This window comes from Lepidochelys kempii, chromosome 1 (assembly GCF_965140265.1).
Source record: "Lepidochelys kempii isolate rLepKem1 chromosome 1, rLepKem1.hap2, whole genome shotgun sequence".
Classification (NCBI taxonomy): Eukaryota; Metazoa; Chordata; order Testudines; family Cheloniidae; genus Lepidochelys; species Lepidochelys kempii.
The window spans coordinates 289,251,723-289,264,454 of record NC_133256.1 but is presented as its reverse complement, the minus strand read 5'-3'; the positions used below and the strand labels follow the sequence as shown (position 1 = coordinate 289,264,454).

Genomic DNA, 12,732 nt, shown 5'->3' with positions numbered 1-12,732 from the left:
GAATTGATATTTATTAAATATCTGAATTTATTATTATTTAATATTATGATAGTGCCCCAATGCCATAGTCAGGTTCAGGTAACCATTGAGCTAAGTATAGGGTAGATTGGTTTTAATGTTATCCAGAGTGCTTAATTATGTCTTAATTTCTTTAATTGCCTTACTAATGTATATAAAAACAGTGAGAAAAATAACCCAACTGCTAATACCTTCTCCTGACTATAAATTATTAACAATCATTTTATAATTTTAAAGAAAAACTGAAAGGATTTTTATCTGCCAAGGTGTTTTTTGGGTGGCTTTTGTTTTCCCCTGAAATAGCTCAGGATATCACAAACTATAAAAGCATATGGAGTTGCACTGCTGTTTGAGATGTAATGGCTATCCAGTGGGGTAGGAAAAATGCAAAATCCCAGGATTCAGGTCAGCAGATAAATAAAGCCACAATCCTGGAAACACTTTTACATTATTATCCCCACTGAATCCATGTGAGTAACTTTTTCGAAGATTGGGGCATAAAGCAGGAACTAATTTTTAAGTGTGTTGTTCTAAACTGTATTAATTGTAGTTTTTAAACCTGGCTACGGATTTGGGGCCTTACACAAATTTTCTAGAAGAAGATTTTCAATTAATCTTTGTACAGATAGTAAAATCTAAAGTTACCCCTCAGATTTCTCCATCTTTGTGAAAAATTACCCCCTAATCGGTGTTTATTACCTGAATTTAGATGGGAGTTGAGGCTGTTCTTTGTCATCAGATTATATATTTTGTCTCTCTCTCTCAAATTGTCTTGAGTTTAAAGTTCTTCATGTGTCCTGGCATTGTCTGTTAACAACCCTCAAGTGTTTGTAAAGTAGTAGCTTATCTTGAGCCATTTTTTCCTTCCTGCTTGTTTTTCCTTACAGCCCCCTATTAAACCAATATATTCATATAATAAACATTCCAATAACCAGATGAACATACAATATTAATAAATTATTGCGGAGAAGCTGCAATTATATCATACTTGTATATAAGTGAAAAGTGTTCTGGAATCTTTCAGGATGACTGGTACTGTATAAATGTTAATTATTAAGACTTTGACTTTGATTTTTTTAAAATAATCTGAATATTTTTCTGATAGAAAACAGGGGATTTATATGCCGTCAAAGTATTTAACAACATAAGCTTCCTTCGTCCTGTGGATGTTCAGATGAGAGAATTTGAAGTATTAAAGAAACTGAATCACAAGAACATTGTCAAATTGTTTGCTATTGAGGAAGAGGTAATTAGCTGATGTGGTTTGTAGTAATGCCATCCATGATTCCTGCATATGTATTTCATGTAAACTCTGCTGTATCGGGTAAGGCTGTATTTTTATTAAGAAGTATATAGGAGCCTTTTCCTACTGGCTCCTCTCCTTTTGCTGAGAATCTCACCTGATCTGGAGCCACAGATTGAAAGATAGCAGAGACTGAGTGGTGATACTGCTACTGAAATACATAACTGACTCCTAACAGCCTAGCACATCAGTACGCTTGCCCTGCTGTCTTTAGCATATAATCAGGATCAGTGCAACAGGCACTGAATCTGATCCACTGCATTCACATGTGCATATTATGCAAATACTGTCCTAATTTATAAAATCTTAAATTGAAATTATTTAAGATAATAGATTTTAATTACACTACTGTATATTTTTATATTAATATGGAATGCATGCTACTGTTTGATTTGCTCTTGCTTGATAATTTTGCAGCTTATTCAAAACCCCTCACTTTTTAAAAATATAAAGAAGATTTCAGGTGTTCTACAAGACCATCAGAAGATAGGCATCTTGCTGCATAAAGTTCACATAATGATAGAGCAGATGTAGAATTGCACCCAGGGATGAATTAAAGTAGCACTTTTCAAAGTGAGGTTGGCTAGGGGTTCACAGGAAAATGGGTAAAACGCAGAGGTCGGTAAAGACTTTGGGGAGGGGGAGTAATCAAAGGAGAGAAGTAAAAGTGCTGCTCCAGGCTCTTCTCCCACTGTAGTTCCTCATTTTTCATTTGCCTCTACACTACCTGCTACTCCGAGAAGGCCATTTTAAGGTAAAGAAGGGCTAGCACCCATAATCTTGTGGCCTCCCTAGTTTCTTCTACACTTAAGATAAATTTTAAAATGGAACCAGTTTTTCTTTTCTTTCTTTTCATTTTTTAAAAGCCATCAGAGTGAGACTTGTATATAAAATAGCATCAGGTTACAAAGCTTTGAAAATAGGAGACTGTGACTTGATGTAATCTCTGGAATTATTAACAGTCTTCATATAATTGTCAAATCTTTATATTTTTTATTTTTCAGACAACCACTAGACACAAAGTACTTGTTATGGAATTTTGTCCATGTGGGAGCTTATACACTGTTTTAGAAGAGCCATCTAATGCCTATGGGTTGCCTGAGTCTGAGTTCTTAATTGTGCTGAGAGACGTGGGTATGTGGGATTTAATTTTTTAAACACTGTACAATTTGCCCTGTTGCTCAGCTGTTGTTTGGAATTGGAGTATTAAAATTCCTAGTTTGACAATATAGATGAAATCCTGTGGATTATAGTATTACTTTTAATCTATATCAACAAATGTAGTTGCATTATAAAACTATGATTTTTTTTCTAAAAATTAGATTTTTTTTTAAATGCAAAGATTTTTTTTTTTGGTCACACACTGGACTTCCTTCTTGACAGATCATCACATAATAGATTACGGGGAGTAATGAAGTCCACCATTGTCTGCCCCTATCACCGCAGGAAATCTGGCAATTAAAATACGTCCACTTTATCTGCTCAGTGTTCCAAAGGATGATGGCAAAACCCATTGTCATCTGTTGTTTCCTACATTGTAGACATTCCTCTGGGAAGAGAATAAGATCACTAAGGATTATAAACTCTGACCTAAAATAATGGAAGAAAATAAGTTTCAAGAAAGGCATTTTTGAGAGCAAGATGTACCATTATTTGCTGTTTGAAGAAGAAAAGGCAAAGATTATTAGAATAGAGACAATAGGATATTCTAATCCTAGTAGCAGTACTGGTCTTTGCCCTTTTCCTTTGCACACACTGAAAAACCATAGTCTGTGAAAGTATATATGCTTTTTTGGTATTTTAACATTTTTCCAGCTGGTTTTGATACATATGTACTAAATGCTGTACAACTCTGTATTTAAGTGGCTGGGATGAATCATCTCCGAGAAAATGGAATAGTGCACCGTGACATCAAACCAGGCAATATAATGCGTGTTATAGGTGAAGATGGTCAGTCTGTTTACAAACTGACAGATTTTGGAGCTGCGAGAGAGTTGGAAGATGACGAACAGTTTGTTTCTCTCTATGGTACAGAAGAATATTTGGTAAGCCATTTAATTTCTTACTGATGGACTTGTTGAAGCATGGGATATTTCTTAGTGAAAACTGAATAGCTGAGAGATAGAACCCCAGTTGGGAATTCATTTACCAATGACACATCTAGTCTGGTAGTTACTTTATAACATCAATCCTACCTTTTGCACCTTGTGTCATGCCAGGCCTCCACTGATCTGGGGAACAAGTGTGCTGAGGTCATTTCCTGACTCAGATTCTCCATGTTTCACTGGGTGATATAAAGAATTGTAGCATAGATTTATTAGAGCTTCTTTGCCTCTCCCTCTCTGGATATTTTTAAATGTTCTTGTGAACTGTTTGGATGATGCTGCGTATTGCTCAGATCCACTTTCCTGATATTTGTATTGACCAAGCAGCGTGCAAGAGCACTGTAACTTGGAATGTCCAGTGTAGTGTTTTAAAGTCAGAGTACTTTAATTCCAAAAAGTGACAGGTGAGGGAGCCAGTATATCTAAAATACTTACATTGAATTTGAAAGTAAGTATATTTTTGTGGAAAAACAGAAAGAAAACAGTTGTCCCCTCTGCTTCTGTTTCCATGCCCCTCACATGCCAGTGTGCTAATAAATGTTCTCAATGCTCTTTCTCTCTGTTCTTAATGCATTTTCTGAAATAGTAGTTTTTGTAGTGTTTCTCTTCCTATCCTTTTGTGCGGCTTTTATCTCCTAATCTGTAATTTCATCTGAATTTTCTTGACTAAATTCCCTTTATTTGATTTTGAACTTTATTGTAACAAGGGTGACTATAAACGGCTACTGGCTCAGGCTGAGCAATTTTGCAGTATGATCTTGAAGTGCCTGTAGTGTGAAAAGCTTATGCAAATACTACACAGCAGATGCTAACTTCCCTTTTTGATGAAAGAAATGCTTAGAAAGGTGGTGTATCCTGCTGTGGTTGCTCTCTTGAGTTTTGGTCTTTATAGTTGTTTACAAAGCAAGTAGTGCTAAGTTTTCCCCTTTTTTCCCCTTAAGCATCCTGATATGTATGAGCGAGCAGTGTTGAGGAAGGAGCATCAGAAGAAGTATGGAGCAACAGTTGATCTGTGGAGCATAGGGGTGACATTTTACCATGCAGCAACAGGGAGTTTACCATTCCGACCTTTTGAAGGGCCTCGCAGGAACAAGGAAGTGATGTGGGTAATTTAGAGGGAGAGTTCTGTCTGTTCATAAATGAATTCAACCAATAAAAATATCTATAACAAAGAGTTCTGTGCGCACACACACACAGCAAACAGTGTAAAAATAATGCAAATAGTAGGCAGATTTCATATTTAGCAAGGCTAGTGCCATGGGAAGATTTCATATTTTACAAGACTAGTACCTTGTGTGGTACATTAGACCTAATGATGCAGCAGAGCCTCCAGAAAATTGTGACACAACCTTTTGAAGCCTCTTGCCTTCTTTGCTGCACTCGCGGTCCAGTACAATTTGTGAAATCTACCTTGTGTAATTTTCTTGGAGACTACAAAATTAATTGAATGTAACATAAGATCTTATATTTTCAGAATTTCAAACTTCTATTTTAACAAGTAGCTGCCATTTAGGTGTTTTCAAATGACCGCCAGAAATTTGGCCAATTGGGAGTTCTGGCATTGAGGAAAGTATGGGAGCTGTTTTTGGTATCCAGGAGGCAGTAAAGTCTTTTGCTGCTGAGGAAGAAATGCATCTTGTCTTTCCCTCTCCCTTTGCAGACAGGGATTTGGGATAAATTGGAGTTATAGGCTTAATATTTTTTAAATGAAAGTTCAGATTCTAGAGTGTAATTATGCAGCAACTTAAAAATCAGCTGTTCAGCAACAGTTTATGCAGCTGCATAATTGAATAATGTACAGGGCCTTACTATCGTATATTGTACATTTAATTTTTCAGACAGGCTATGAAGAATGAAAGCAGTTGTCTCTGATGTCAGTTCGCTGTTTGAATCTTCCTTGTCTCTACACCATGTGTGTATAAAGTAACGTTTCTCCTAGAGCTAAATAAAATTTAATGCAGAGTTCTCTCCTTTCACACTTATTCCTAAATTTTCTGGTCAGAGTTGGGAAAAAATTGTGACTGTACAAATTTGTGCCAAAATCTGTGGCTATTTTAATATTAATGTAATCTCTGCTGAACCCAAGCTGTATTCCTTTTCTCCCAAACGAACATTTTTGGTAATTCCCTGGAACGTTGCAAGTTGAATTCAGTAAATGCCTGTACTATACGGACATAAAAATGACTTTGACATTTTTATTTTTTCCAGTGAGTTCCTGGATCCCCTCCCTAATTTTTCTCAATCCCGAGTCAGCCAGAGGGGCTTCTCCAGTTCAGCATAAGGTGTTTCTTTTCATGAAACATTAAGTGTATTATTTCAGCACCTTTGCCAATCTGGAGATGAGCCCTGAACATTGTACTCCTATTGAGCAGCAGATTGGTCTAAATTCTTGTACTCGCTTTAGACTTTTTATTTACATTACAGGGTCCCATTAGACGATCCATTTACTAGACTTGTACTTGAAGAGATAGTAATTAAGGATTGCATATTTATTTTGCATATTTATTTTTGTAATATCTCATAGGTATAAAATAATCACTGGAAAGCCTTCTGGTGCCATATCTGGAGTACAGAAAGCAGAAAATGGACCAATTGAGTGGAGTCGAGACATGCCTATTTCCTGTAGTCTTTCTAAGTAAGCTTATTTGAATTTTTTACCAAATATTGCAGTGCTACCTGAGTAAGGTTTTTCTCATTATTTTCTCAGTATAAGATGTTTGGGACACTGGCTGTCTCTGACTTTTTTCTTTGAATTTTTACAGTAGCCCTATATTATGTTCTTTTATGGGCTATGAAATGCCTCTCTTTCCATTCCATCCAAGTGCTTCTGTAACTGTTCATTTACCCAAGAGCACTCAAGTGGTGAAAAAGAGTAATATAGCCAAGAACCAGCCTGTGCAGGGAGGGGGAGAATATGCTATTGAACAGGTAGGCATTAGCTCCATCGCCAGAAGAGAGGATAATTATTACTGTGGATATACTGTAGTTTGTCTAAACCTTAAGTTTGACCTCCGTCCTCCTGCCTGAGTGTCCTAAAGGGATTCAAAGAGCTAAAAATTATACACATGAATTTAATGGGAAAAACGTCATAGATTCATAGATATTTAGGTCAGAAGGGACCATTATGATCATCTAGTCCGACCTCCTGCACAACGTAGGCCACAGAATTTCACCCACCACTCCTGTGAAAAACCTCTCACCTATGTCTGAGCTATTGAAGTCCTCAAATCGTGGTTTAAAGACTTCAAGGGGCAGAGAATCCTCCAGCAAGTGACCCGTGCCCCATGCTACAGAGGAAGGCGAAAAACCTCCAGGGCCTCTTCCAATCTGCCCTGGAGGAAAATTCCTTCCCGACCCCAAATATGGCGATCAGCTAAACCCTGAGCACATGGGCAAGATTCACCAGCCAGATACTACAGAAAATTCTTTTCTGGGTAACTCAGATCCCACCCCATCTAATATCCCATCACAGGCCATTGGGCGTATTTACCATGAATATTTAATTACCAAAACTATGTTATCCCATCATACCATCTCCTCCATAAACTTATCGAGTTTAATCTTAAAGCCAGATAGATCTTTTGCCACCACTGCTTCCCTTGGAAGGCTATTCCAAAACTTCACTCCTCTGATGGTTAGAAACCTTCGTCTAATTTCAAGTCTAAACTTCCTGGTGGCCAGTTTATATCCATTTGTTCTTGTGTCCACATTGGTACTGAGCTTAAATAATTCCTCTTCCTCTCCGGTATTTATCCCTCTGATATATTTATAGAGAGCAATCATATCTCACCTCAACCTTCTTTTAGTTAGGCTAAACAAGCCAGTGGAAAGAGACTTAAATTCTTCTCCTTCCTCCAGAACACAGTCATCTTCGTAGCCCTAATACCTTCCACTTAAATATCCAGTTCTTGATCCCCATAGAGGCTTATGAAAATGTTCCTCCTTGCTGGTATTCCTGTATGTAAATTTGGCTTTAACATTACAGAATATTATTTGATCATAGGAACCGTACCAGGCTAATTTAGGCACAAAACAACAATTTTCCCTCATATACGTTGCAGTCAAACATTAAAGGAAAAATGAAGGTGTTTAAATCAGAATAATCTAGCTCTCAGTATTTTGGTGACTAATGCCCCATTTCAACAGATGCATAAATTGAAGCATTGAAATGGTTCAGTTGACTTCAATACGATAAATGAGAGAAATAAGTAAATGAACCAAAAATACGTAAGTCAATGGGACTGCTCACATTATGCCTAAGTACTTGGCTGAATCAGGGCCTAATTACTAGGGCTGTCATGCGATTAAAAAAATTAATCATGATTAATCGTGTGATTAATCGCACTGTTAATAATAGAATATCATTTATTTAAATATTTTTGATGTTTTCTACGTTTTCAAATATATTGATTTAAATTACAACACAGAATACAAAATGTACAGTACTCACTTTATATTTATTTTTGATTTCAAGTATTTGCACTGTAAAAAGACAAAAGAAATAGTATTTTTCAATTCACCTAGTACAAGTACTGTAGTGCAGTCTCTTTATCATGAAAGTTGAATTTACAAATGTAGAATTGTGTACAAAAAAACTGCATTCAAAAATAAAACAATGTAAAATTTTAGAGCCTGTAAGTCCACTCAGTCCTACTTTTTGTTCAGCCAATTGCTCAGACAAACAAGTTTGTTTACATTTGCAGAAGATAATGCTGCCCACTTCTTGTTTACAATGTCACCTGAACGTGAGAACAGTGAGAACAGGCTTTCTCATGGCACTGTTGTAGCCAGCGTTGCAAGATATTTACGTGCCAGATGTACTAAAGATTTGTATGTCCCTTCATGCTTCAACCACCATTCTAGGGGACATGCATCCATGCTGATGACAGATTCTGCTTAGTAACAATCCAAAGCAGTGTGGACCGACACATGTTCATTTTCATTATCTGAGACAGATGCGACCAGTAGAAGGTTGATTTTCCTTTTTGGTGGTTTGGGTTCTGTAGTTTCCGCATCGGAGTGTTGCTCTTTTGAGATTTCTGAAAGCATGCTCCATGTCTCGTCACTCTCAGATTTTGGAAGGTACTTCAGATTCTTAAACCTTGGGTTGAGTGCTGTAGCTATCTTTAGAAATCTCACATTGGTACCTTCTTTTCGTTTTGTCAAATCTGCAGTAAAAGTGTTCTTAAAATGAACAACATGTGCTGGCTCATCATCCGAGACTGCTATAACATGAAATATATGGCAAAATGGGGGTAAAACAGAGCAGGGGACACACAATTCTCCTCCAAGAAGTTCAGTCACAAATTTAATTAACATATTATATTTTTTAATGAGCGTCATCAGCATGGGAGCATGTCCTCTGGAATGGAGGCCGAAGCATGAAGAGGTATACAAACGTTTAGCATACCTGGCACATAAATACCTTGCAACGCCGGCTACAAAAGTGCCATGCAAATACCTGTTCTCACTTTCAGGTAGCATTGTAAATAAGAAGAGGGCAGCATTTTCTCCTGTAAATATAAATAAACTTTTTTTTTCTTAGCGATTGGCTGAACAAGAAGTAGGACTGCGTGGATTTGTAGGCTCTGAAGTTTTACATTGTTTTGGTTTTGAGTGCAGTTATGTAACAAAAAAAAATCTACATTTGTAAGTTGCACTTTCACAAAAAAGAGATTGCCCTACAGTACTTGTATGACGTGAATTGAAAAATATTATTTCTTTTGTTTATCATTTTTACAGTGCAAATATTTGTATTAAAAATGATATACACTTTGATTTAAATTACAACACAGAATACAATAGATATGAAAATGTAGAAAAACATCCAAAATGTATAATAAATTTCAATTAGTATTCTATTGTTTAACAGCGCAATTAAAATTGCGATGAATCGCGATTAATTTTTTTTTTAATCGCGATTAATCAACAGCCCTACTAATTACCATTTCAAAATTAATCTCCCTTTTTATAGGGAAGAGAGAAGTTGTTCTAGAGCTTCATTGTAGGAAAAGTGGCTCTGTCTTAAATGGAGCTAAAATGAAATGGAGTTTGTAGATCTAATTTATATATTCACTTTAGTTATTAAAATTATTTCCTTACTGAGGAATATTGGAATGAGATAAGAATTTCAGAGAATTATCATGTAAATTGCATTAACATTTTCTTTGTTTCATTTTGTGTAGTACCCTTTCCAGTTGCATTATTGTCCCTAAACAAATATTATTTTCCATTGTGGCAGTTTTGATAGGAGTATAAATAGAAGTAGAAAAATACTGAAGTGTGAACCAGTAACTAGCTGTAATATACAGAAATGGTGAGTCATTTAAAGGGACACTGTCAACTTGAAGTCTAGTCAGTTTAAAACAAAAAATTGTTAAAAGTAGTTTCAGGTACTATGCCTGTGTCCTTCTGTCAATTTTTGTGGGTTTTACATTAATATTTTTCTATTTTAAAAATATTTTTATCTTCTGTATTTTTGCATGGAAAAACATACGGGAATGTCACTGACTATACAGAAGAAGAAGAGAAAATGACTATATGCAGTGTTTTCCAATCAGTAAAGTAAACAAATGGGGAGAAAAGAGTGTTTTCCATGTATAATGTAAATTATAGTGGTATTACTTGTTACAGTAGAAGTTAAAAACAATTATCAAGTAGAATTACGGTTTTTAAGTTGAGGGTGTCCCTCTCACATTCAGATGCAGTTTGAGACTACGGATTTCAAAGAGCTCCCTATAACACTAACACAACCTGATTTTAGCTTCTAAGTGAAGTCTCTGCCTCACAGTTAGTCATTTCATAGTTGGGGGCAGTAATTTTTCCCATGAACTCTTGTGAAGAAAATAGAGTTGTCTCCATTAGAACAGGTTGGGAAAGCTGTACATTATTTTTGAAAGTGGTGTAGAGAGGCCATGTTTAGCCATCTAATAGAAAACTATTCAGCTATAAGTATGTAGGGTGGGATTTTCAAAGTGGTTTAAGAGCACAATATCTGTTGACTTTAAATGGGATCTGTGCTACTAAGTCACTTAGGCTCCCTTGAAAATTGCAGGTTTGATTTGTGTACACATACCAGCATGTTGTTAATATTAATATCTGCATTAGCCTGTAATGAAGAACAGGTACAAATTCAAGATACTTAAGATGGCTGCTGCCCCACTTTAAAGTAATCACTTGAAATTTCCATAGAATCATAGAGTTGTAGGTCTGGAAGATACCTCGAGAGGTCATCTAGTCCTGTCCCCTGCACTCAATGTAGGACTAAGTATTATCTAGACCATCCCTGACAGGTGTTTGTCCAACCTGCTCTTAAAAAAAAAATAAAAAAAAATGAACATTTCACAACCTCCCTCGGCAATTTATTCCAGTGCTTAACCACTCTGACAGGTAGGAAGTTTTTCCTAATGTCCAACCTAAACCGCCCTTTCTGCAATTTAATTGCTTCTTGTCCTATCCTCAGAGGTTAAGAAGAATAATTTTTCTCCCTCCTCCTTGTAACAAACTTTTATGTACTTGAAAACTGTTATCATGTCCCCTCTCAGTCTTCTCTTCTCCAGACTAAGCAAACCCAATTTTTAAAATATTCCCTCATTGGTTTTCTAGAGCTTTAATCATTTTTGTTGTTCTTCTCTGGACTTTCTCCAATGTGTCCACATCTTTCCTGAAATTTGGCATCCAGAACTTGACACAATACACCAGTTGAGGCCTAATCAGCATGGAGTAGAGCGGAAGAATTACTTCTCATGTCTTGCTTACAACACTCCTTCTAATACATCCCAGAATGTTGTTTGCTTTTTTTGCAACAGTGTTAGACTGTTGACTCATATTTAGCTTGTGATCCACTGTGACCCCCAGATCCCTTTCCACGGTACTCTTTCCTAGGCAGTCATTTCCCATTTTGTGTGTGTCCACTGATTGGTCCTTCCTAAGTGGAGTACTTTGCATTTGTCCTTATTGAATTTCATCTTATTTACTTCAGACCATTTCTCCAGTTTGTCCAGATCATTTCGAATTTTAATCCCATCCTCCAAAGCACTTTCAATCCCTCCCAGCTTGGTATTGTCCGCAAACTTTATAAGTGTACCCTCTATGCCATGATCTAAATCATTGATGAATATATTGAACAGAAGCGGACCCAGAACCAATCCCTGCGGGACCCCACTTATTATACTCTTCCAGTGTGACTGTGAGCCACTGGTAACTACTCCGTGGGAACCATTTTCCAACCAGTTATGCACCCACCTTATAGTAGTTCCATCTAGGTTGTATTTCCCTATTTTATTTATGAGAAGGTCATGCGAGACAGTATCAAAAGCCTTACTAAAGTCAAGATATACCACATCTACTGCTTCCCCCCTATCCACAAGGCTTGTTACCCTGTCAAAGTATCAGGTTGGTTTGACACGATTTGTTCTTGACAAATCAATGCTGACTGTTGTTTATCACCTTATTATCTTCGGTGTTTGCAAATTGATTGCTTAATTATTTGCTCCATTATCTTTCCAGGTACAGAAGTTAAACTGACTGGTGTGTAATTCCCTGGGTTGTCCTTATTTCCCTTTTTATAGATAGGCACTATATTTGCCCTTTTCCAGTCTTCTGGAATGTCTCCTGTCTTCCATGACTTTTCAAAGGTAATTGCTAATGGCTCAGATATCTCCTCAGTCAGCTCCTTGAGTATTCTAGGATGCATTTCATCAGGCCCTGGTGATTTGAAGACATCTAACTTGTCTAAGTAATTTTTGACTTGTTCTTTCCCTATTTTAGACTCTGATCCTACCTACCTCATTTTCACTGGCATTCACTATGTTAGACATCCAATCACCACCAACCTTCTTGATGAAAACCAAAACAAAGAAGTCATTAAACACCTCTGCCATTTCCACATTTTCTGTTGTTGTCTTTCCCCCCTCATTGAGTAACAGCCCTACTCTGACCTAGGTCTTCCTCTTGCTTCTAATGTATTTGTAGAATGTTTTATTGTTTCCTTTTATGTCCCTAGCTAGTTTGATCTCATTTTGTGCTTTGGCTTTTCTAATTTTGTCCTTACAGACTTGTGTAATTTGTTTATATTCATCCTTTTTGTAATTTGACTGAGTTTCCACTTTTTGTAGGACTCTTTTTTGAGTTTTAGATCATTGAAAAGCTCCTGGTTAAGCCAAGGTGGTCTCTTGCCATACTTCCTATCTTTCCTACGCAGTGGGATAGTTTGCTCTTGTGTCCTTAATAATGTCCCTTTGAAAAACTGCCAGCCGTCTTCAATTGTTTTTCCCCTTAGACTTGCTTCCCATGGAATTTTACCTA

At 36.7% G+C, this 12,732-nt stretch overlaps 1 protein-coding gene across 3 annotated transcripts in view; it reads left to right on the top strand.

The window, feature by feature from the left end:
• Window positions 1-12,732, top strand: part of TBK1 (TANK binding kinase 1) — a 55,836-nt gene that overhangs the window by 17,433 nt on the left and 25,671 nt on the right. For all 3 annotated transcript variants that reach the window (XM_073327889.1, XM_073327888.1, XM_073327890.1), the window contains 5 exons: window positions 1,124-1,264; window positions 2,326-2,455; window positions 3,185-3,366; window positions 4,368-4,528; window positions 5,951-6,061. In XM_073327889.1, coding sequence (XP_073183990.1) covers window positions 1,124-1,264; window positions 2,326-2,455; window positions 3,185-3,366; window positions 4,368-4,528; window positions 5,951-6,061 — 725 coding nt within the window. The remainder of the gene's footprint in view (window positions 1-1,123; window positions 1,265-2,325; window positions 2,456-3,184; window positions 3,367-4,367; window positions 4,529-5,950; window positions 6,062-12,732) is intronic.